General features: G+C 48.3%; 2 protein-coding genes across 5 annotated transcripts in view; one reads left to right on the forward strand and one right to left on the reverse strand.

Moving 5' to 3' along the window:
- LOC115141607 (ARF GTPase-activating protein GIT1-like) overlaps window positions 1-15455 on the forward strand; it is a 27948-nt gene extending 12493 nt beyond the window's left edge. For 2 of the 3 annotated variants that reach the window (XM_029680636.2, XM_065000234.1), the window contains 10 exons: window positions 1819-1916; window positions 2918-3029; window positions 4417-4544; window positions 6077-6229; window positions 8698-9003; window positions 11370-11450; window positions 11784-11860; window positions 12122-12298; window positions 12431-12494; window positions 12750-15455. In XM_029680636.2, the coding sequence (XP_029536496.2) occupies window positions 1819-1916; window positions 2918-3029; window positions 4417-4544; window positions 6077-6229; window positions 8698-9003; window positions 11370-11450; window positions 11784-11860; window positions 12122-12298; window positions 12431-12494; window positions 12750-12965 (1412 nt within the window). In that variant the 3' untranslated portion in view covers window positions 12966-15455. The remainder of the gene's footprint in view (window positions 1-1818; window positions 1917-2917; window positions 3030-4416; window positions 4545-6076; window positions 6230-8697; window positions 9004-11369; window positions 11451-11783; window positions 11861-12121; window positions 12299-12430; window positions 12495-12749) is intronic. The other variant, XM_065000235.1, reaches the window with a different exon arrangement.
- Window positions 15456-23953, reverse strand: LOC115141608 (uncharacterized). Of its 2 annotated transcripts, none has more exons than XM_065000236.1 (9): window positions 23565-23953; window positions 23259-23336; window positions 22988-23020; window positions 22619-22677; window positions 21878-21956; window positions 21595-21723; window positions 20897-21076; window positions 19593-20463; window positions 15456-19065 (listed from the first exon to the last, which is right to left on the reverse strand). In XM_065000236.1, the coding sequence occupies exons 1-9, from the start codon at window positions 23661-23663 to the stop codon at window positions 18950-18952; spliced, it is 1644 nt and encodes a 547-aa protein (XP_064856308.1). In that variant the 5' UTR covers window positions 23664-23953; the 3' UTR covers window positions 15456-18949. The 2 variants fall into 2 exon arrangements, with proteins under 2 accessions (XP_064856308.1, XP_029536497.2); XM_029680637.2 differs by having other exon boundaries at window positions 22988-23023.
- Window positions 23954-25029: the final 1076 nt, after the last annotated feature.

A 25029-nucleotide genomic window follows, 5' to 3' on the forward strand; every position in this document is an offset into this window, starting at 1 on the left:
TCTCTCCCTCTCCTGTGTAACCCATCGCCTGCTTCTCTCCCTCTCCTGTGTAACCCATCCCCTGCTTCTCTCCCTCTCCTGTGTAACCCATCCCCTGCTTCTCTCCCTCTCCTGTGTAACCCATCGCCTGCTTCTCTCCCTCTCCTGTGTAACCCATCTCCTGCTTCTCTCCCTCTCCTGTGTAACCCATCCCCTGCTTCTCTCCCTCTCCTGTGTAACCCATCGCCTGCTTCTCTCCCTCTCCTGTGTAACCCATCCCCTGCTTTCCTCCCTCTCCTGTGTAACCCATCCCCTGCTTCTCTCCCTCTCCTGTGTAACCCATCCCCTGCTTCTCTCCCTCTCCTGTGTAACCCATCGCCTGCTTCTCTCCCTCTCCTGTGTAACCCATCCCCTGCTTTCCTCCCTCTCCTGTGTAACCCATCCCCTGCTTCTCTCCCTCTCCTGTGTAACCCATCGCCTGCTTCCCTCCCTCTCCTGTGTAACCCATCCCCTGCTTCTCTCCCTCTCCTGTGTAACCCATCGCCTGCTTCTCTCCCTCTCCTGTGTAACCCATCGCCTGCTTCTCTCCCTCTCCTGTGTAACCCATCTCCTGCTTCTCTCCCTCTCCTGTGTAACCCATCCCCTGCTTCTCTCCCTCTCCTGTGTAACCCATCCCCTGCTTCTCTCCCTCTCCTGTGTAACCCATCGCCTGCTTCTCTCCCTCTCCTGTGTAACCCATCTCCTGCTTCTCTCCCTCTCCTGTGTAACCCATCCCCTGCTTCTCTCCCTCTCCTGTGTAACCCATCCCCTCCTTCTCTCCCTCTCCTGTGTAACCCATCCCCTGCTTCTCTCCCTCTCCTGTGTAACCCATCGCCTGCTTCTCTCCCTCTCCTGTGTAACCCATCGCCTGCTTCTCTCCCTCTCCTGTGTAACCCATCGCCTGCTTCTCTCCCTCTCCTGTGTAACCCATCTCCTGCTTCTCCTCCACCTCTCTCCTGTGTAACCCATCGCCTGCTTCTCTCCCTCTCCTGTGTAACCCATCCCCTGCTTCTCCCTCTCCTGTGTAACCCATCCCCTGCTTCTCCTCCACCTCTCTCCATCCTGCTCCTCTTTCTGTCTTTGCCTTTTTGAGTCATGCAATCTGTTTGGGCCACTCTGGGGCCCGCGTCCCAAATAGCATCCTATTCCCTATATAGTGCCCCGGTAAAAAAGTTGTGCACTATAAAGGGAATAGGGTGTTATGTGGGACGTAGCCCCTAGTGTAGGCTGTTCCCCCGGAGAAGGAGTCACTGTTTAGAAAGGAAACCTAAAAAAACGCATAAACAAAGTCTGTAAAAGGGCACTGGGTGAGGTCTAAGACGGGAGAGAGAGAGAGAGAGAGAGAGCGAGGCAATTTAGAGGGAAGGAGCAAGTGAGAAGGAGAGAGCGCGTTGGTGAGCAAAGTGCCTCAGGAATCCTGGAGTCTCTCTCTTTCACTCTCCTCCCTCGCTCTCTCTCGGAAGCAGGAGCAGTCGCAGACTGCGTTGTCTGACAGAGACTCTCCGCAGGTAAGCAGGATGGGGTAGAGACCGAGAGCCGGACACGCTCAAGCACACACACACACATGCACACACAGCTCTAGGTATAGCAGGACATTCTCGGAGGGGTGAAAGTGTGTAAGTCTGTAACTGTTCTGTGGTCTGTTCCAGTGGAGCTGTGCACTGTGTGTATGTGTGGGCGGCAGGCAGGGTGTGTTGCTGTACGTGTTCCAACTTCCAGCTGAAATGACCTTGTTTCTCTCTCACTCACACATCAGTGTACTATATCTCTCTCTTTCTGTCCTTCCTCCCCTTTCCCCAGTGTGGCTGACGACTCAGAACCACAGTACTCTGGTGACGGAGCGCAGCGCGGTGCCCTTCCTGCCTGTCAACCCCGAATACTCAGCCACACGCAACCAGGTAACCACCACCACCACTACTACTATCAGACACACACACACACACGCGCGCGAAAACACAGTTGGATGACTGCCAGCAAATGCTTGAATATCTTCGTATGTATCCTTCTCCAACCGCTGCGTAGGCTTAGTGATGACAGCAGGCTGAAGACGATGCTAGTCACAGTGACACAGGCAGGCAGTAGAAGGGACTATGGAGAAGTCCTCCGAAAGCACGACAGATTTTAAAACTGGAACAAAAGAGGAGAACAGAAGGGCAGACGAGGAAAGATCAAGTCTGGGCTGAAATTGAGAGAGAGAGAAAGAGCGAGACAGAGGGATGAAAGATCACATTCTATTAATAGTTTTGTGGCTGCACCGGGATGTCTGAGCTTCTGCACTGGCCAGTGGGATGTAGAGACGGCGAGAGAGACATTTTCCAGCTGTGGGGGAGGGTGAGGGGAAACGAAAGGGGCTGTGTGTGATCGTGGATCCTCCCTCAGTTGGCTAGCTCGTTAGTGTAAACATAGGCCTTAACACATCAGCACCCTCACCACAGTGAGCTCCGCAGCTAGGATTGGATTGAATAGGGTTGGAGCCATCTGACTGGTCAGCGGTAGTGTTTATGTTTCACGCAAGAGAGACTGGGGGAGAAAATACACACACACACACACACACGACAGTGTGCTCACGGTCGGACCGTGTTTAGAATTGAAACCACATGGATACAAAGCCTGCATTTTTGTCCCCTTATGCAAACACAAACGTGAATTGCTAGGTGCAATGTTTGTGTGTGTGTGTTACTATGATCAACTGTAGCCCCTATGACTGTGATTTTCCACCCCACATGACCAGTGACCACAGCAATACCAGAGACTGTGGCTTCAATTAGTCTTTTCTTTAATAATACACCAAAAAATGTCTGAATACAATTTTCTCCTTTAAACCTACGTCTCTGCGTCAGAGGGTTTTTTAGTACTCAAGAATGAATACGTGTGTCCCCTGCCTATTTTTCTCTTTCAGGGTAGACAGAAGTTGGCCCGTTTCAACGCTCGTGAGTTCGCAACGCTCATCATCGACATCCTGAGTGACGCCAAGAGGAGGCAACAGGGGAAAGGCCTGAGCAGCCCTACCGGTGAGAGAGGGAGAGGTGTGGAGGAGGAGGAGAGGACTGAGGAGGGGAGGGGAGAGGTGTGGAGGAGGAGGAGAGGACCGAGGAGGGGAGGGGAGAGGTGTGGAGGAGGAGGAGAGGACCGAGGAGGGGAGGGGAGAGGTGTGGAGGAGGAGGAGGAGAGGACCGAGGAGGGGAGGGAGGGGAGGAGGGTGTGGAGGAGGAGGAGGAGGAGGGGAGGGGAGAGGTGTGGGAGGAGGAGGAGAGAGACCGAGGAGGGGAGGGGAGCAGAGGGGAGAGGTGTGGAGAAGGAGGAGAGGACCGAGGAGGGGAGGGGAGAGGTGTGGAGGAGGAGGAGAGGACCGAGGAGGGGAGGGGAGGGGTGGAGGAGGAGGAGAGGACAGAGGAGGGGAGGGGAGCAGAGGGGAGAGGTGTGGAGGAGGAGGAGGAGGGGAGGGGAGCAGAGGGGAGAGGTGTGGAGGAGGGGAGGGAGAGGTGTGGAGGAGGAGGAGGAGAGGACCGAGGAGGGAGGGAGAGGTGTGGAGGAGGAGAGGACCGAGGGAGGGGAGAGGTGTGGAGGAGGAGGAGAGGACCGGGGAGGGGAGCAGGGGGAGAGGTGTGGAGGAGGGGAGAGGAGAGGTGTGGAGGAGGAGGAGGAGAGGACCGAGGAGGGGAGGGGAGAGGTGTGGAGGAGGAGGACCGAGGAGGGGAGGGGAGAGGTGTGGAGGAGGAGGAGAGGACCGAGGAGGGGAGGGGAGCAGAGGGGAGAGGTGTGGAGGAGGAGGAGAGGACCGAGGAGGGGAGGGGAGAGGTGTGGAGGAGGAGGAGAGGACCGAGGAGGGGAGGGGAGAGGTGTGGAGGAGGAGGAGAGACCGAGGAGGGGAGGGGAGCAGAGGGGAGAGGTGTGGAGGAGGAGGAGGAGAGGACCGAGGAGGGGAGGGGAGCAGAGGGGAGAGGTGTGGAGGAGGAGGATAGGACCGAGGAGGGGAGAGGAGAAGGCAGGGACTGAGGCCAGTTCAAACAAGGTCTTTTATGAATTAAGTATGCTCTGGAATTTAAGCTGTTTTGGCACACTTCAGTCAATCCATCCATTGAGTGAAAAGGAGAAGTTACTGAGATGTATTTTAAATGTCGGGGTTGCCTGGTTGTGTTATGGTTAAGTTGTCACTAGTTACATTGAGCTGTAGTTTTTCCTGATTTTTTTTTTGTCTTCTGTGGCTTAATCTCAAAACGTCTTTCTGCACTTCCTCACATCCTGTCTCCTCGCATCCTTCTCAACCGTATTCAAGGAAAAGGTCCAAGTTCCCTCCCCTCGCACTTTCTTCTCCAATGCATTTTCAGAAGGAATCGAGGAAAGACGAATTGAGATTGAGCCAGGGCCTATGCTGTTGCTCTGATCCATCCCTTTTAGACTCTAGTCTGGACCTGGGGGCCGACGACGACCAGCATGACTACGACAGCGTAGCGTCGGATGAGGACACGGACAGCGAGCTGACTACTCAGAACAACAACAACACGCAGCGCAACAACCGGGCCAAGGTGAGGAGAGAAGGGCACAGAAGGACTGCAGGGTTGTGTTCATTAAGCATCAAACGGAAGCAAACAGGTCCAAATGAGGAGGGACCTACCTGAATTTGTCCAATGGGAAACATTTTGCACCGGTTTGCACTAATGAATACACTGTGTTCACTAGGCACCAAGCAGCCTGAAGCATAGTGAAAGGGGGAGGTACTATTCGGAACTGACCTAATAGGAAGCTCTTGTTTTCTTTTTCCATTGCAAACCGTTGTGCTATGTCTTTCTCTGCAGGCCAACATTAGAGTACCAGAGAACAGCCAGAGTATTCCCCTTAAACCCAGTAAATAGATGGATAAAATGTGTACTGAGAGAAATGGAGGTGGAGCAAAGTGACCAGGAAGTGGTCCTATGCTCCCAGCCCTGCTTTGAGTTAAGGGTCCATGCGTATCAAGCGTCTCAAAATAGGAGTGCTCATCTAGGATCAGGTCCCCCCCCCGTCCATGTAGTCATATTCATTGTGATCTAAAAAGGCAAAACTGATCGTAAATCAGCACATAGTTCTTCTTAGCTTCTTATAGTGATTGCAGTGTTATCCCCAGCAGCCAGCAGTATCTTTCTCCCCGCCTGTCCCAGCATGCCTTGCGGGAGTGGCAGTGCTGCTGCTGCTGCCACATACTTCCACAGTGACATCACAGCTATTCTGGGCCTTCAATCAGAGGAGCATTGTTCTACAAGCAGGGGAGGAGAGGGAGTGGGAGAGGGGGCGGGTGAGAGAGGGAGGGAGGGAAGAAGGGGTGGGTAAGAGGAGACTAGGGGGTGGGTAAGAGGAGAGGAGGGGGTGGGTAAGAGGAGAGGAGGGGGCGGGTGAGAGGAGGGGAGAGGAGAGGGGGCGGGTGAGAGGAGAGGGGGGGCGGGTGAGAGGAGAGGGATTGGGGGAGGGAGAGAGGGGGCGGGTAAGAGGAGAGGGGGCGGGTAAGAGGAGAGGGGGTGGGTGAGAGGAGAGGGGGTGGGTGAGGAGGAGGGGGCGGGTGGAGGAGAGGAGGAGGGGGCGGGTGAGAGGTGGAGAGGGGGCGGGTGAGAGGTGGAGAGGGGGCGGGTGAGAGGTGGAGAGGGAGAGGGGGCGGGTGAGAGGTGGAGAGGGAGAGGGGGCGGGTGAGAGGGGCGTGGAAACCCTGTTAAAACACGCTCCCACAGCCACAGGACGTGGTGGAAAAGCTGCTGTAAAATGAGAATTCCATGTTCACTGTGTGAAGAAGCTCTGTTCTGGTGTCATACAGACAGAAGCTCTGTGCTTCTCAGATATGGCTGAGCTGTGAATGGTGAAGGCTGTTCAAAGTCATTTCCAGTTAAGAAGAGATTTCTCAAATATGGTTTTAGTGTTGATTGTGAAAAGATTGTTATTTTAAGCTGTGCTCAAACTTCTCCATTTACTGCTAAGAGTGATGGTGAAACCGAGTCCCGCTTATTGCCCAGACAATATCCCACATAAATGACTCCCACATGCTTGTGTTTGTGTATTTTAGATGTCTATGTTGTGTGTGTGTCCCCCTCAGAGCATGGACTCGTCAGACCTGTCAGACGGGCCCATCACTCTGCAGGAGTACCTGGAGGTTAAGAAGGCCCTGGCCTCCTCCGAGGCTAAAGTCCAGCAGCTGATGAAGGTCAACAACAACCTGAGTGAAGAGCTGCGCCGGCTGCAGAAAGAGGTAAGGAGAGGGAGGATAAAAAAAAATGTGAGGGAGGGACGATGGCAGGGAGAGGAGGGGAGGTATGGACGGGAGGAATGGATAGAGTGATGGATGGATGGAGGGAGTGGAGAGGGCAGGGTGCACGACAGAAAGATGGGAGGAATTTTTCAATTATATTGTTAGTTAATGGAAGACGTATCCTTTCTGCCTCAGTATGTTAGTGTGTTGTCACTATCAGTGTTGATCTAGTCTGTTCCCAGAGCTGTCCTTATACTGTAGTAAGCAAATTGTGCAGCTCAGAACAGTATCTGTTAGTTTTGGTGTAAGCACTGCAGTTTTGTTCTTCAGTGTGTCAAAGTATCAGGTTTCGTTCCCATCTGTTGTTACGCCATATTTAGTCACTTTGTTTCTGTTCCGTCTCTCCATGGTGGTATTGTTGTTTTGTTCTCATGAATGCCCGAGCTGTTGTCCCATGTCTGTCCCATCACTCATGTCTAACGCCAGGAGAAATACCAGCCCCTAGGCACACACACGTCAGCCCCTGCACACACACCTGGGGAAATGCACAGCATTTCTCTTCCAGTGTTGATAGGTTGACAGGTACATACAGATAAAACAATAACACAGTGTCAGTGAGAGTAGCCCCCCCCACACACCCCCGTACCCCTCAATAAACCATGCATGTGTAGTTCCATTATTTGCCAATACTAAAAATCCACCCCCAGTACTGCCAATATGTATGTTTATTGGTTAAGATACAGTGCATTCGGAAAGTATTCAGACCCCTTGACTTTTTCCACATCATGTTACGTTACAGCCTTATTCTAAAATGGATTACATTGTTTTTCCCCCCTTAATCTATCTACACACAATACCCCATAATAACAAAGCAAACAGGTTTTTAGATTATTTTTTTTGGCAAATGTATATAAAAAAACTAACAGATCACATTTACATAAGTATTCAGACCCTTTACTCAGTACTTTGTTGAAGCACCTTTGGCAGCGATTACAGCCTTGAGTCTTCTTGGATATGACACTATAAGCTTTGCACACCTGTATTTGGAGAGTTTCTCCCATTCTTCTCAAGCTCTGTCAGGTTGAATGGGGAGCGTCGCTGCACATCGATTTTCAGGTCTCCAGTGATATTTGATCGGATTCCGGACATTCAGAGACTTGTCCCGAAGCCACTCCTGCGTTGTCTTGGCTGTGTGTTTAGGGTCGTTGTCCTGTTGGAATGTGAACCTTGGCCCCAGTCTGAGGTCCTGAGTGCTCTGGAGCAGGTGTTCATCAAGGATCTCTCTGTACTTTGCTCTGTTCATCTTGCCCTTGATCCTGACTAGTCTCCCAGTCCCTGCTGCTGAATAACATCCCCACAGCGTTATGATGCTGCCCCCACATTCTTCACCGTAGGGATGGTGCCAGGTTCCATCCAGATGTGACGCTTGGCATTCGGGCCAAAGAGCTCAATCTTGGTTTCATCAGACCAGAGAATCTTGTTTCTCATGGTCAGAGTCCTTTAGGTTCCTTTTTGGAAAACTCCATGCGGGTTGTCATGTGCCTTTTACTGAGGAGTGGCTTCCGTCTGCCCACTACCAGAAAGGCCTGATTTAGTGGAGTGCTGCATAGATGGGAGAACCTTCCAGAAGGGCAACCATCTCCACAGAGGAACTCTGGAGCTCTGTCAGAGTGACCATCGGGTTCTTGGTCACCTCCCTGACCAAGGCCCTTCTTCCCCAATTGCTCAGTTTGACCGGGCGGCCAGCTCTAGGAAGAATCTTGGTGGTTCCAAACGTCTTCCATTTAAGAATGATGGAGGTCACTGTGTTCTTGGGGACCTTCAATGCTGCAGGAATTTTTTGGTCCCTTCCCCAGATCTGTACCTCGACACAATCGTGTCTCGGAGCTCTACGGACAATACCTTCGACCCCATGGCCTGGTTACCACAGGTGGACTCCAATCAAATTGTAGAAACATCTCAAGGATAATCAATGGAAACAGGATGCACCAGAGCTCAATTTCGAGTCTCATAGCAAATGGTCTGAATACTTATATAAATAAGGTATTTCAGTTTTTTATTTGTAATACATTTGCAAAAATTCTAAAAACCTGTTTTTGCATTGTCATTATGGGGTATTCTATGTAGATTGATTGATGGATTTTGTACATTTTTTATCCATTTTAGAATAAGGCTGTAACTTAATAATGTGGAAAAAGAGAAGGGGTCTGAATACATTTGGAATGCACTGTAGTTATACCCATCCACAGACTAGCCAGTTTACCCCCTTATATCCACCCATCAGTATAGACTATAGAAGGCCTATAGACTCCCTTGATCCCCATTTATAATCTTACCTCCATCCATATCTAGTATGTGGTTAGCTAAATGAAGCTCCCTGTACAGTACCTGTGTATGTGGATGGTTGTCCATGTGACCTTTGACACATTAAGGTGACCCTCCTCCCCCGTCCCCACCTCTCCCCGTAGATCTCGCGGATGCAGACGGAGAACAGTGCGTTGCGGGGCGGCCAGGTCGTCGGAGGAGGGGGAGCTGGCGGTTTGGGAGGCGGGGGAGGAGGCAGCCCGGCACATTGGCATGGGGGGGTGAGAGGCGGCGGAGGGGGAGGTAGGGGAGGGGACCACTCCAGCCTAGCCATGTCCTCAGTGCCCGCCCACCGGAGGGACAGACAGGCTTTCTCTATGTACGAGCCGGGGCCCGCCACCCCCAAGCCCCACTCCCACTCCCCAGGCCTGGACTCCCTGACGGGCCGCCTGCAGCCTCTGCACCCCACTGTAAGTGTGAGCAACGCGCTACGGCCCGCAGGTGGCCGTGGTCATGGTGATATACACCACCTGCCGTCTCTGTCGCTACTGCTGCCTACCTTCTCTACTGCTGTCTGGCATGCACACACCGCTTACCAGTGGAGCGCGCCTCTACTTTAACCCCTACCCTTTGACCCCCAGCCTCTACCGCTGGTGCAAAGCTTTCTGGTCCAGATGCTGCACACACGCACCTGCCCCAAATACACACAAATACAGAGACTTTGACACTGTGACTCTTCTCCTCCACTCACGTTACATGAGTTTATCTCTCAGATTGAGGTTTCTTTTGAGTGTAGAATGTCATCATTTTTTAAGCTACGATGGCAGGTATCTTTCCCACCATTGAGTGTATCTCAAAGCTTTCCCATTCCCTATCTCTAGTGTGAGTAGCTCAAACACGAGGAGTGTCAGTGGTTTGTCCTGCACCGTTAGCCAATAGCCATACGCTCTTCTCAATGGATCCTTCAAGGCACTGTGTCAGTCACTGACCCACTCGGTCACAGTGGAGCCTAGGGCAGGCTGACTTACACGAGTGGGTCAACTGCTGGGTGTGTTGACAAACAGTGGCAATTCAACATGTGGAAATGATCAGAAAATGACGGCCAATGATCTGTGGTCCGAGGCGCTCTAAGCTAATGCACTACCTACACGCACACACACACACACACACACACACACACACTCACCCCTGCTTCCAGACACTTCGACTGGTGTGGAACTTGAATAGGAAGCCAGGAGGTAAAGTCAGTCTGTCTGTCTGTGTCTCTCTATCTGTCCTGACTCGTGTCTCTGTCTATCTGTTGCTCGTATTCTGGGCACTTCCATCTGTCTGTCCTGTCTGTCTTTTGTTGTGCTCATTGTTGCCTTCAACCTTTACAATCCATTATTCATGCGGGTGATGCAAAATCCCAATTCAGTTTGGTTTATCTGTGCATTTTTCCGTGTTTCTTTTTATTTTGTATTTTGTAGGGCATTACAGCGTAGCAATTAGCAAATGCACAATTTCTTATTGTGTAGTTTGAAAGACATTTATTTTTATTTTGTATAGAATTTAGAGTTCTATATGCTAGGATATATCTAGATACGTTTTTTTTCCTTCAATTTTATGTCTTGTTGCTCATACTGTATTTATAAGTCATTTTAAAATGGCTATACTGTATATCATTTTAATATAAAAGTTGTTTTTTTAAATCGATGTACCAATCCCAGATTGCGGGGCGGCAGGGTAGCCTAGTGGTTAGAGCGTTGGGCTAGTAACCGGAAAGTTGCAAGTTCAAACCCCCGAGCTGACAAGGTACAAACCTGTCGTTCTGCCCCTGAACAGGCAGTTAACCCACTGTTCCTAGGCCGTCATTGATAATAAGAATTTGTTCTTAACTGACTTGCCTAGTTAAATAAAGGTAAAAAAAAAAAGTTGTACAGTTTGGACCCCATAATAGATATTGGACCACACGGTGGTAAAACCCAGTGCTCTTTTGAAAAGCACCGATGACGATGACTTCATTTTATGGACATTATTTGTGTATCATATGCCAGCATACAAGTATTCACAAATGTTCAGTCTACATCAAGTTAGTTCTCCGCTAGGGAACAGTGAGTGCAAGAGTGGCCTACTGGCCATACTGCCTGGGATAACTCACAGCATAGCCCCTTATGTCAGCCAGCTGTATCTAAAGAAGTGTCTAATTGTGCTGACTGTCTGGGCCTGCATAAAGTGTCTCGGGGGATGGCTGATCCAAGATCAGGGACCCCCCGCCCCCTTATTTCTTGTAATTTTAAAAGCCTAAACTGATCCTAGATCAGCACTTCTACCCAGAGATGCTTTATGAATACATCTGTTGTGAATGTGACTAGCGAGGAGACGTGATTTGAGGCAAGCTAATGAAAGTTAACCGGCTCCTCTGTCTTCTCCTGTGTATGTCAGACAGTATGTTTGTGTGTCTGGTAATGTTAATGATGTACTCCGTGTGTGAGCTGTTCTGGGATAGTGACTCACTAACTACTTGGCAGGACCTAGCTCAAGACTCACACATTTCCTTTTGAATTCCAGTCAACTTGGGCCGTACACATTTTCAGTATAAACCTGTCCTGGGGAAAGTTGCTCGGCAGTTTGGCTGTCGAGGTTCAAAAATCGAATTTGACCTCAACGTATTATAGGCTACTGTCTCCCCGGACAGAGCTGAGCTGACTCTGCTCAAGCATGTATAGCGCATCCCAGTGTCTGATTGGACTCTTCCTACTAAAACTCAAAAATTCTGTCAGGCAGTGTTCCTTCTGCGGTTCCTCTGTTGCTTTTCGTTCTCTTGAGTTCCTGTCCCGTTCTGTCTATCCTTCAGGTGAGGAAGGGGGGTCCTGGCGGTCCGACACCCTATGGAGGACAGCACCTCTCTAGCTCCATGGAGATGGGGAGATACATGGTAAGACTGGCTGGCTGTTGCCCTCCCTTACAGTTGGTCGGCTCATCTGTGACTTCCAGTGTTATTAGACTACTTCGCGACCAACCCCAGACCGTGACGGCTGAAACCTTCAGTGGCGTCTTATGAAAGCTGATACTGACTGACACTGTTTTATTTACCAATATGAGTTGATGCATTGCTGAGGATTATATATTGCGGCTTAGTGTAAATGTTTGTGTGAATGGCTTGCTTTTGATTGGTTAATAAAGGCCTTGCCATACTCTCACTGATGTCTGCCTTTGGAATCACTACTGCTACCTTTTGACGCTGATAAGGTGTTCTGTTTGTCCACAGGTTCCAAAAGGAGAGAAGCACGGCAGTGGCACTGATAGTGACTATGACAACACTCAGCTGTATGAGCTGTCGCTAAGGTAAGGCTGGGGGGGGGGGGGGGAGATATCTGGAGCAGGTGGCTGGGCAGTGAACGAGTCATTCTGGGGTCTCCACCAACACGTAGCAGGGGCAGACAGGCCCGGCTCTAGGGTCTACCTAGACATCTAGCAGACTGGCGGACTGTTTGTCTTTGTCAAGGACATATTTACTGTGTGTGATTACTTCAGAGATGCTTACCTCTTTGCTCAATGTGGGAATTGCAGGCTAATGAGAGTGTACTGATTGAATGTGTCCTACAGTAGGGGGCGCAGCAGTGAAGAGGAGAGCCGGGGAGAGTCGGAGGAGTGGGGTGGGGGCGAGGGGGGTGAGCCGGATCCGACCCTGCCCTGCACCGAAGACGTCATCCTCAAGACGGAGCAGGTGACCAAAAACATCCAGGAGCTTCTGAGGGCCGCACAGGAGTTCAAACACGACAGGTATGGCCCCGACTACAAGACTCACTACATGACACAGTCAGACTGAGGCTTACGTTGTATCTACGGGGGTAACAAGAATGTGTCTTATGTTTTATCTATGGTTGTAACAAGAGGTTGTCTTATGTTCCCTAGTTTCGTTCCATGCTCTGAGAAGATCCACTCTGCTGTCACTGAAATGGCCTCTCTCTTTCCCAAGGTAAGGTTTTGCTCTAGCTCTCCCTCTTTCTAGAATTTCCTTAAAGATTCCGTATTGTGTGAAACTGCCACCAACAGTGATTATTATTACCAAAGAAGTTGCTTCAAACAACAAACATGTGTTATTTTATTTTTGGCTGCCTGATAGAACAGCAGAATATATACTGCACATTTCTTGGGACCAAATACAGATTCTAGCTGTAGGCAGTAAGTGTTGTCTCCTCTGTGTCTAACTGTTCTCTCCGTCTCCCCTCAGCGGCCCGCCCTAGACGCCGTGCACTGCTCCCTGCGCCTCCTGGCGTCCAGCGCCTCCCGCCTCCAGGTGGAGTGTCGCAAGGCGGCACCCCCGGACCCCTCAGCGCCCGCCGTCGACTACCAGCTGCTCACCCAGCAGGTCATCCAGTGCGCCTATGACATCGCCAAAGCCGCCAAGCAGCTGGTCACCATCACCACCCGCGAGAAGAAACAGTGACGAGGGTCGAGAGGGGACAGACAAGGGGAGTTGCAAGACTGACAGAGGGAGGGGAGAGGGAGAAGGATGGAGATAGCCTCGATTTCCAAGCTTCCTAGTCGAGTGATGAATGACACTTGGAAGGTTGGCATCTCGAGGGAGAGGGAAATGACAGCAAAGGGGAGAAGATATATTGGCTGCAGACCGAAAAGATCTCTGAGGATGAATAAATAGAAAATGAGGAGTCGAAGGTAGGGAATGAAGAGCGGGAGAAGACCAGGTGGTAATATTATATGACAATAGAACAAAGCTGAGAATCCACTGCAGCCCTTGATACTATACCTGAGTGGACTGAGTGCAGCTCTATGGGGGAGGGGACTCTAAGGAGGAGGAGGAGTGTGGACCATTGAGAGTGTAATTGCATGCGGGAGATGGGCACAGTGGCTCAGCTCTCATCATCTCACTATGATCTCAGTCTATCGTTCCTTTGGAGAGGGGGGGGTCCTTTTACTTCAACACCCCTCTCTGTGCAGCGCCTCAAACTCTGATGAGACTGAGGCAGGCTGGGGCCAGTCAGTGTGGCCTACAAGGGGGCCAGGCCTTGGAAGAGATCCACCCTGCTCTACCCCTCGGTCTCTCAGACAACGCCTCCACTATAGTCCCAGGCTCTGCTAAGGAGGGCCCTTGCTACTCCCTCAGACCCCCGGTACACTACAGCATGTCTTGGCATGGTGGACAAACGACTAGGGGATTATTATTATTTTTTTGCCAATCCGTTGGCCTGTACCTCTGGGACAAGAATTACTGACTTAAGAAAAAAAACTTACACTGGAATTATTGTGATTTATTATTATGCCCATTGTTTTGTATTTTTACTGTCATGAGTTACATTATCATGTATGTTTACGTTGACGTCGTCTCATGTATGATGGTTCCTGTTTAGGGACCAGGAAGAGCTGTGACAATACTCGCTCGCCCTTTTGTCTGACTGGGTCTTGACACGTGCGCACACACACAAACACTTAACTTGTGAAATGGTCCTGGAGCAGTCCAATTCCTCCCAGGTGACGTTTCACTTTTTCCTTCCTATAGATGATTTTTTCCCCCTACTTGTCATGTTCCAATATGTCAGTAGCCAAGGGGTTGAACAGATGCCAAAGGGGTAGGGAAGGGGTCTAACATGCGATAGGTAGAAAAATCCCTGGAAGCGGCATGATGATATTATATATTATGCAGCCATTGGCTGCTTCAGTCGCTAGGCAAAGCTTATCATCTCAATCGCACTACAGTGGGATGCATACGACGCTCGCTCTTCAACATATGCCAACTCGAGGCAGACTAGCTAGATGGGGAACAAATGTTTTGTCAAAATGACAAGCTGCACCTGCTGTAGGTTTGTGGGGGGGGGGGGGGGCACTGGGGAAGCTGCCCTGTTTTTATACTTTACAAAAACAAGTGAACGGTCACACTTCGCTTGGTGACACACACACTCCACGTGTTTAGTTTGATTTCTTAGCTTCAAGGACTTTAGTGATCGTTTTGTCGGATCTGGGTCATGTTAATTATGAACTAAACGGTTGAAAACAGACTGAAACAGGGAGACTACTTGGACCCCCGCCACACACACACACACACACAGGCTTGTGTGATCCTAGACACCTGAAAGCGCTTCCATGTCACCTTGACTCATGTTCTCTGAGCCACGGGGTCCCGTCGTTTCATTAATCCGCCTGACTGCTCTCGTGCTCACTACATTTAGTGAACCTGTAAGGGGACGAGATCTTTTATCTGTTCCCCGTCAAAATATTGTCAAATGTAACGTTCCAATCATGATTGCCTCTGCACATCTCCTGCTAGTCTGGCTTAATACTTAGTGATGTTGTAGCTGTTTGGGTTCCCTGAGTTGATTATCTATCTCCATCTCACACACTGGGACAGTATCAAATACTTTCTTCCCCATTACAATGTCCTCTGTTACCTCTCAGACAACCTGTTGTAGAATAGAGGCCTATATATAAACATATTTTCATGCTATTTTTTTATTAAGCTACATGTTCGTATTGTGTTTGGGAGATCTGATCTATTGATGCTTGTTGTGGTGGGTTCCAGGCCTGAGGGTTAAGTGAATAGGGTCTGAAGTCTGCCACTGGTTAGCACTAAACTCATCTCAAGTCTGAGGGGAAAGGGCTATTGCACAATGCTACGCCTTCCCTCTTCTTCTTAGTGGGCATGTTGGAAATGTCAGTCTGCCTCCATGTTGTGCACATGTTCACATGTGCATCCCGAACACACACACACACACACACACTCTCATCATCATGTTGTTCAGACAGTGGCACTGCTCTGTGCCCAGTACTGTTTTCTGTGTATCACAAACCTGGGAGATCAGTGATGGGAGAATATATTTTAACAGAAGTAAAAACTGTAAAAAGTAGAACATTGAAAAAAGGTCAATTGTAATGGAAACTCATAAGCTGTACATTTCTAATAAAATAAAAAAACTAAAACAAATTGTCTTAAATGTATGTATTTTTTGTTTAGCTTGAGATACTTGAAACATTCATCAGGAGGTAAGCCAAAGGCCGTATCAAAGGAGCGTCTCTGGGTAAGCTGTACAAACTACAATCTCTCTCACTTTCTCTCCCTGGTTCATGTAGTCACACTTTAACCGTCCTCTTGGTGTGAATGATTTCACAGGTTGTTAGCTTTTATGTCTGAAGTCTTTAACATTTAATCACAGCTCATTACATAGTAGTGGCATATGTGTCCCAAATGGCATCCTATTCCCTTTCCAATGCAATACTTTTGACCAGAACCCTATGGGCCATAATCTCGGTTAACCCAGAACTAAAGTGTCACATTTGTCAGCTGCTCGATTAAATTCTGGGCCCATACGTGTTGAGAAGAGATGCTAGAGAGGGGAGCAGAACCCTCTCTCTTCGCATGTTACAGGCCAAATGCCCCCCCCCCCCCTCATATCAAAATATGAAAGATGCGAACAGCTGAGAAATCAGGATTTGTACAAATGACCAGCGCCAGAACTACTGCTGCTCATTATCCTCCGCATTCAGTCCCAACAGATTCCCTCGGTTTACATGAAGAATCTTTCTAGCAGAGGTTATATGGGCCACACTAAAAAGTAGTGCACTACTTGGTACGCGTACACACTAACGGTCTCGAGGACGTGATGTTGGACATGCTGAAGCCTATTAGGGACAGACATTTACCATTTCAATGGTTACATCCACAATGACACACTATTCCCTATGTGGTGCACCTTTTTTTATTTTTTATGATTACGATCTTGTCTCATCGTTGCAACTCCCTAACGGGCTCGGGAGAGGCGAAGGTCAATTTCATGCGACCAGTCAAGCCCTGCTTCTTAACACCCGGCCTCGCTTAACCCGGAAGCCAGCTGCAGCAATGTGTCGGAAACACCGTTCAAAGTGCCTTAGACCGCTGCGCCACGCAGGAGGCCAAGTGCACTATTTTTGACCAGGGCATAAGGGAGCCCTAAAGTTTCTATTGACAGATACAGTCTACAAAACATTAAGAAACACCTGCTCTTTCCATGACAGACTGCCCAGGTGAAGACCATGATCCCTAATTGATGTCACTTGTTAAATCCACTTTAATCAGTGTAGATGAAGAGGAAGGTTAAAGAAGGATTTTTAAGCCTAGAGACAATTGTGACATGGATTGTGTGTGTGTGCCTTTGAACGGGGTATGGTGGTAGGTGCACGTTGCAACGGTTTGTGTCAAGAACTGCAACGCTGCTGGGTTTTTCACGCTCAACAGTTTCCCGTGTGTATTAAGAATGGTCCACCACCCAAAGGACAACTTGGCAACTGTGGGAAGCATTGGGCCAGCATCCCGGTGGGAAGCATTGGGCCAGCATCCCGGTGGGAAGCATTGGGCCAGCATCCCGGTGGGAAGCATTGGCCCAGCATCCCGGTGGGAAGCATTGGCCCAGCATCCCGGTGGGAACGCTTTCTACACCTTTGTAGAGTCCATGCCCTGAAGCATTGAGGCAGTTCTGAGAGCAAAAAGGTGTGGAACTCAATATTTGGAAGGTTTTCCTAATGTTTTGTACACTGTATATGGCTACAGCTGCTCCATTATGGTAACCACATGGTAATCACTATGGTGATTTTTGTTTTCACGGTTGTAATTTCATTACTTTAGTAGGATATGACTGAAGATCATTAGTCTATGTATACATTAGTATTGTAAATAAGAGTATACACATCTACATCTGGTACAGGGTTACTAGTAAACATCACACAGTAGTTAAAAACTAAATAAAAAGCCCTCACAGGGTATTGCTGCTCCCAAGTGTTTTCATTACCATGCATAGCAACATCATGTTCAATCGTTTTCTCGCACAATTGCGAGGGAACGGGGAATTCATATCCTGTGGTTGTTCAAAGCATAGAAACAGAATCTCTCTAATTCTGTGGTTGAAACGGTTAGCTTCCAACCAATAGCTTCATAGGAGTGTGGCTGTGTAGTAGACGAGCAATAATCCACATACAAATCCTCTCTGTCCATGTCTTGATTAACTGCAGCCATCATATATTAAATAACCCCCCCCCCCATCACACAACAGCATTTGATGGACTCGTACCCACTACTGCAACTGACAGCCCGTTGCTTACAACAGCAACTACGCTCCCCTCCAGATTTATTTGGACAGTGAAGCTAAACCTTGTCATTGGGCTCCAGCATTTAGGATTTCAGATCCCATGATTCATGAGGTGACAGTACAGAATGTCAGCTCGAGGCTATTTTCATATCTGTTTTAAACATTTAGAAAGGAAAGCACTTCATCTCGTCGTCCCCCATGTTGAAGAATTCACTTAGTGTTAAATCATCAAAAGTTGAGTATTTGGCTACATATTCCTTGAACTCCGTGACTACATCAAGCTTCTGGCTCTACAATTTGTTGGATATATTTGCAGATTGTTTTGTTGTTTCAGATTATATTTTGCCCAATGAGAAATGAAGGATGACTGGAGTACATTTCTTTCTGAACACTTCCAAATGAATCCTGATTAATGCCATGATTAAGACAAATGGTGAATAATGATGAGTGAGAAGGTAACATAAGCTGCAACAAAACATGCTAACCTCTCACCATTTCCAATAACAGGAGAGGTTAGTAATTCACTCATTACTCACGATCCATTCATGATTTATCGATAATCATGGTCGCAGCCACGTTAATGTAGAAGTGTTCAGAAACATATGCTCTCCCTACAATAAGAGCTTGTAGGGTCACAAGCTCGATGTGGTCATTGAGTGCAAAGGATTATGGGATCAAAACTTGACTACTTTAATACACTAAGTGAATTTGTCCAAATACTTCAAATGGAGAAGTCATTTCTAGAAGGTAAAACAGATATGAAAATACCCTCTAATTAAAGGTTGCCTCATATGAAACATTTGACCTAAAATAAAAAAATTGTTAGCTTCACTATCCAAACACAAAAGGGATTACTTTAGATAAATGAACAGAAAATGTATTGAACAAAAACTCCCTTGTCAATTCTGTCGGCCAACCAGTGGGTGTTTTCTGGGGTTGAATTACATTTATTGTTGGCGCCACACCCGCAAATCTTGCTGCATACCTTCATATGGCAAGCCTGAATACCAACTACTTAGAAGTGCGTAGGGAAAGGCGTACGTTTCCTAAGTCTGAATCGGCCCCTACGAGAACATTTGAATGCGTAGTGAAATGGTATCATTGGTGGTGATTGTGAATGAGATCTGATTGAATGGGGTTTTATACTATGGAGTGTTGTATGACAGTTAAAATACTAAAATATTCCTTAACAATAGAAGATGAATCGGGGGTCTCCTTACTAAAAAAATCCATAAAATGCTCAGTTTCTTCAACAGAGCAGTGTTATTAGGCAAATGGGAGTACCCTGCTTTTAGGTCCCAGTGTCCTTCTCCCAGGGCTAAAGACAAGATGGGTGTAATAAACAGATAGATGTCTGTTTCTACTCGTCCTCCTCTGTGCTGGAGCTGGGTGGTAGGAGGACACATTCCTGTCTTCGGCTCTTGGACACCCTCCTCTTCCTCCTCCCTGGCATCTTCAGCCTCCTGTGGATCACATCTAAGACACAAAACACAACTAGACTTTTTAACCTTTTTAAGGCCCTGCAAACATTTCTCTCCACCCCATGGCAAAATGTGTTGATTTACCTGAAATGAACACCAAAACTACCTCCACTGTCAAGAGGGGGGTCATTTAAATGTTTTGCTCACAATGTGGGTGCGTGTGTTGGGAGGGGGTATGGATGTGGATATGCAAACCCGCGAGCAACTATGGCCCCTCGTGATGAGTTCATATTTTTGGTGTAGACATATTGTACATGCGCACAATACCCCCACACACACACACACAGGCATTCCTGTGCCGTTTCAGGTAAATACGAATCACTGATGTATTATGTTGTTGTATTATGTTAATCTTAGGCAAATGAATAAACGCTCTAATAAGTTCAATCCATTAGTTTTATATGGTTGAATTCCGTTTTAATGTCTGCATTCTGTACTTCCGTCCACATTCTATGAAACGCGGATTTTATACGGCCCTAAGAGGTGTGTGTTGGGGGGGTGTTTAAGTCCAAATGAACCCACCTGCCACGCTGTCGTAGTCCTGCTTGGGGTCATGCCAGTACATGCTGGGCGTTGTTCGCCACTGGCGGTAAAGGCGGGTGTGCAGCATGGAGAGTGCCAGCAGCACCAGGAGGAAGCACAACGCCGCCGCCGCCCACACCGCCTCGTCTGTCCGTGGAGTGGGCAGCATCCTGTCACCGGGTCCAGCCGCCGTGCCCCCTAGCGGAGCTACGGTCTCAGTGCACTCGCTGTGGCCCACCCTACCATCACAGCCTGCTTTCCTGTCCTGGCTGTTCGCCTGTGTGACAGCCAACTGCTTACGCCGACTCTGAGACAGAGCCTTTTCCCTCTCGGTTGGAGAGTTACGGGGCCGTCTCTCTCCCTCGCGTCTGATGCTCTTCACCCCTCTCCCCTGGATGTCTCGCGGTTTCCCGCTCTGCCTCTTGTCCTCTGCTTCGTTCTGGTTCAGCCGGTCTGTTTCTCTCACTTTCCCTCGGGGCTCTTTGTCATCCGTGTAATTTTCTCTGCGGCGAGGTTGAGTCACTTTGAGTCCTTGGTCCGTATCCCTCTGTGTAGCCCTCACTATGGCTGGGCCCTGTGCTTCAGGTCTGTTCAGGGTAGTCCTGTTGGTCTTGGTGACTGCTAGAGGGTCCGTATCTCTCTGTGTAGCCCTCACTATGGCTGGGCCCTGTGCTTCAGGTCTGTTCAGGGTAGTCCTGTTGGTCTTGGTGACTGCTAGAGACGGCAACACGGTGGTCCGGCTCTCTTTCTCCCTCCCCTCGTTCCAGAGTGCAGCTCGGCTCTTGCGTACCCTCCCTCTCCTCCAGTCTGTCACCTCCAACCGTCCATCCAGCAGCAGAGTGAGGGTCTCCTCACAGCACTGCTTCAGAGACTGGTGATGGTCAACAAATAGGCACACTCAGTAAATCATACAGTCAAATCAGCAAACGACAGCATCGGGACATCATGTTACTTTACACCAGTGCTATTCAAAGTCGGGGTCGCGACCCTGGTTGTGGGAAAATTCTAGTGGGTTCGCCAAATACCTAAAATGTATATATTTTCAGAGTATTTTTATGTACATTGGTTCTTTTAATGTGGATAAGAGAGATAAAAATGTAATGAATTGAAATTAATTTGTGGATGTGAAAATCAAAATGTACAGATTTGACGGTTGTTTCATTAGATTTGGGGTGGAATGGGGTCCCCAGAAATTCTGGCCAAACAAAATGTGGTCCCCACTTAAAAAGTTTGAATACGACTGCGTTACACTGCCTTTCAAATGTTCAAACATGCAGTGCCCTCTCCTCTCTCTTCTGGCTCACCTTCTTTGGGTATGCGTGTTTGTGATCCGCAGGATGGGTCAACAGCAAGTTATACTTCCTGTTTGGACCCACATCGCCACTGTTACCGTGTGCCGCTGTCAACTGCAGCCAATCACAGACCTCCGGAGTGGTCACCTGGGACAGCTCCAGAGTGCGACCCCAGGACACCAGCGCTAACGGCTTCAACAGGAGAGATTCAGTCCCCACAGGGTCATGTTCAGTAGGCACCAAATGGAGAAAAAAAACTGATGTGCTTATCCAATAAGAAACGCTTGTTTTCCTCCTTGTTTTGTAACTGTGTGCCCTACTGAACACAACCCTCATTTCAATGACATGCCACTGAATGTGTTCCACGGTGTTCCCCATTGTTAGAAGGAACATTCTGGTCTCTTGTTTCACCGTCACAACTTTGTCTATGCATCTGTTGGGATGTCAATTGAATGCCCTGCTGTCACAGTAGACATGTTGTCGTCTGTTTTCAGTGTAATCTATAAATCGGGTTCAACTAAGCCACTACGGAGTACCATTGTGGGTTTTCTAGAATCCTATTGGTAAGGAGATGGTTCTATTGGGATATCAGTTCATTCACAAGCTAGTACAGAGTAGATGGTAAATTACTTCTACTGATATCTTAGTGTATGTAAAGGTAATGTTTCCTTTAAGACTGTATTTTGTGTGTGTGTGTGTGACTCACTCACTCTGTGTTTGCTGAGGTCAGGGTGTGGCGTTATGATGTAGTCAGACAGACAGCAGTGGCCCAGGACAGACAGCAGGTCACGCTGACGAACAGGAGCACACGGATGGTACAGCAACACTGTTGCTCCATGCTGCAAACACACACACACACACACACACACACACACACACACCAGTAGAGGCTGATTAGAGTTGGACAATCAGTTATGGCAATACTAGACTAATGAAAAAATATTAGCTATCTCTGAGGTTGGTTGGTTGTGTGGTCATGGTTTTAGTGGTTACCTGCAGGTTGTTGAGCCAGCGTTGAGGGGGGCAGTACAGGTACTCTCCACTCTCTGCCCCTACAGTCCGGTGAGCACCACTACACAAACCACCCACATAATGACAGGATAGTAAATGGAACGCAACACAGGAATCGACATTAATCTCTTTTTTATTTTACTACCATCTTGTCTCATCGCTACAACTCCCGTTTGGCTCGGGAGAGACGAAGGTTGAAAGTCATGCGTCCTCCGATACACAACCCAACCAAGCCGCACTGCTTCTTAACACAGCGCCATCCAACCCGGAAGCCAGCCACACCAATGTGTCGGAGGAAACACCGTGCACCTGGCAACCTTAGTTGCCACACGAGTCGCTGGTGCGCGATGAGACAAGGATATCCCTTCCGGCCAAACCCTCCCTAACCCGGACGACGCTGGGCCAATTGTGCTTCACCCCACGGACCTCCCGGTCGCGGCCGGTTACGACAGAGCCTGGGCACGAACCCAGTCTCTGGTGGCACAGCTGGCGCTGCAGTACAGCGCCCTTAACCACTGCGCCACCCGGGAGGCCCCGATATTAAGCTCTCAGAGGCACTTGTCCATCATGCAAGTCAGGAGCTGTTTCTATTTATGGTTGTCACTTGCCCAGAAAATGTATTTGGCTCTTTACATAGGTTCCCAGGTGAGTGTGTATTTTGCGTACTTGGTGATGTAACACTTGTGTGTGTGTGTGTGTGTGTGTGTGTCTGCAGCATCTTACCTGTTGGGGATAGTGTGATTGTAGGTGATGGGTGTGTCCATGCAGACGTGCTCAATCGACTGAGATCAGACAGGAAAAGAGGGCAGACATATGTATCAGATACAAATGTCACGAAGAGACCAGGCGTGATTTCCCATTCTACATGTCAGAGAGGCATGTTGAGTTCTACACAATACATCTCTACGTGAACATTCTGCAATGCTGTGCCCTGCAGAACAGGGCCCAGGAGTAGTATTTTTGTGTAAAGAATCAGTTGCTCCAAATACTTATCACCATCAGTAATAGCTACACTAAGGGTTTGGAAAGAATGTGTTCACAACGAAAGATAATGCTAGCTCATTGTGCTGTTTGACAAGTTGATTGATTTACCTGTGGGGGATACTCTGTCTCAATGCTAGGAATCTTCTGCAAACAGAGGAGAGAGACCTGGTTTGCACCGTGTTCTAGCAACGGATTTGCTCGGGGAAATGCACACAACAAACGGCACAATATGAAGCCAAGTGCAAAAGATAAATAGGCGACATAATCAGAAATGCTCAAGTTTACATGTAACTCATGCTTACAGTAGTTTACTACCAGTTGGTCTGTGTGTTATGTGGAACAGCGGTTCAATAGGTTAAGTGGTTAGCTCCATGGTTACCTGGGTAGTAGACTCTGGCCAGGAAATCACAGGACAGCTCCATACAGCTGACCGGGGCAGGTCTCTCCCCAGCAAGAGCTGTCAGTCACAGAAAACACATTATACAGACACAAAACTGCCACAGTTTGCTTGCTGTCTGGAGTGGTAAACATACAATCGATGGCACATATATTAATCATGCCATTGCTTTTCTTCGTGGTCGTTGTTCAGATCGTCTAACAATTATATTTGAAGCAGGCAATACAAAGTCAAGTGAAGTGACATATATGTCAGTATAAAATAGTCTTAGAATGATTCACAGTGTACCTTCCCATTGTCACAGGCTTGCCACATCGACCTAGCAGCACAAGACAGAACCAAGGACAGCCACAGTCTGGACAGCAGAGTCGGCACCCGTGGAGACATTCTGCTGCACACAATGGAGAGTGCGCTAGTCACCGCGCTGTGATGATCTTCTGGGATGTATCATTTGATGTCATCTCTTTAGCTAAATACATTTTGTTTTTCAGAACAGCCATTAGTCAACATGTGGATCATCCCATCCATGTACCTCCCACGGCTAGGACCATCCGCGCGAGCTACTGCAAGCCCTCTCCAGTGCAAAGCGAGGCACTGATGCTGTTTAAAGCTGGTTTCCGACAAAATACTATATTTTAAGCTCTCCTTTTCTATCATCGTGCCATTAACACTGGCTACGGCATCGCAAAGGGGACAGAAAAAGTAGGTTCTTTGTCTATGGGTTCTACTAATTTCTTCCACATGGTGGCGCCAGATTATCACGAAACCATCTGAACGCTGAACACTTGAGGGCAGCAACACAGAACACTGTCCGCAAATGTTAATGTGGAAATCCGTATGGGAAATCCACACCTCAAAATTCATATTTAAAAGGTGATTGATAAGATGAACAAATACTTTCAATCACAATTACATGTAGTGAGTAGGCTTATAGAATGTGGTGTCCTCTCACCATTCCCCAAATGTTTGACCAGAAAGGTTATGCTTAAATGTAGGCAACCTTGCACCGAAAATGAGTTTCTTTTGGACAAATTCAGGTAGGTTCCTCCCGTTTAATTTGCTTCTGTTTGGTTCCTAGTTTTACACCCCAGTGTAAAATGGACTAAATTTGATCCCTTCAATACTATACCACAATGAATTTGATTGATTAGAAATTCTTTACCCACTTTAAAGCGCGAGGCAGCTACTGGCATTCTGTGCTTTTATACCACACAGTCCTACTCAATTCCGCTTTTTATTTTATTATTTTATTTGTCACCCCTCAGACATTTACTATTTTGGTTGGTTGGTCTTGAGGCAGCAGTTTATGTTTTGTGAATGGAAAAAAGTTGAGCAAGGTTTGAATCATAATAATAATACATTTAATTTGTAAAGCACTTTTCTCACAAGGCGCATAAAAAAACAATAAAACAATCCAAAACACAGAACACAGACAACATTCAAAGCTACATTACCAAAAGTATGTGGACACCTGCTCTTCGAACAGCTCATTCCAAAATCATTAGGCATTAATATGGAGTTGGTCCCCCCCTTTGCTGCTGTAACAGCCTCCACTCTTCTGGGAAGACGTTCCACTAGATGTTGGAACATTGCTGTGGAGACTTGCTTCCATTTGGCCACAAGAGCATTAGTGAGGTCGGGCACTGATGTTGGGTATTTAGGCCTGGTTGGGTTGGGGTTCCTGAGTTGGGGTTCCAATTCATCCCAAAGGTGTTCGATGGGGTTGAGGTCAGGGCTCTGTGCAGGCTAGTCA

Source organism: Oncorhynchus nerka, linkage group LG14, assembly GCF_034236695.1.
Source record: "Oncorhynchus nerka isolate Pitt River linkage group LG14, Oner_Uvic_2.0, whole genome shotgun sequence".
Taxonomy (NCBI): domain Eukaryota; kingdom Metazoa; phylum Chordata; class Actinopteri; order Salmoniformes; family Salmonidae; genus Oncorhynchus; species Oncorhynchus nerka.

Coding starts and splice junctions, on each gene's coding strand:
- LOC115141608 (XM_029680637.2), bottom strand. CDS start 23,663: ATGTCTCCACGGGTGCCGACTCTGCTGTCCAGACTGTGGCTGTCCTTG. Junction 21,724..21,877: donor GCTGGCTCAACAACCTGCAG/GTAACCACTAAA, acceptor GTGTGTTTGCAG/CATGGAGCAACAGTGTTGCT. Junction 20,464..20,896: donor AACACGCATACCCAAAGAAG/GTGAGCCAGAAG, acceptor GACCATCACCAG/TCTCTGAAGCAGTGCTGTGA.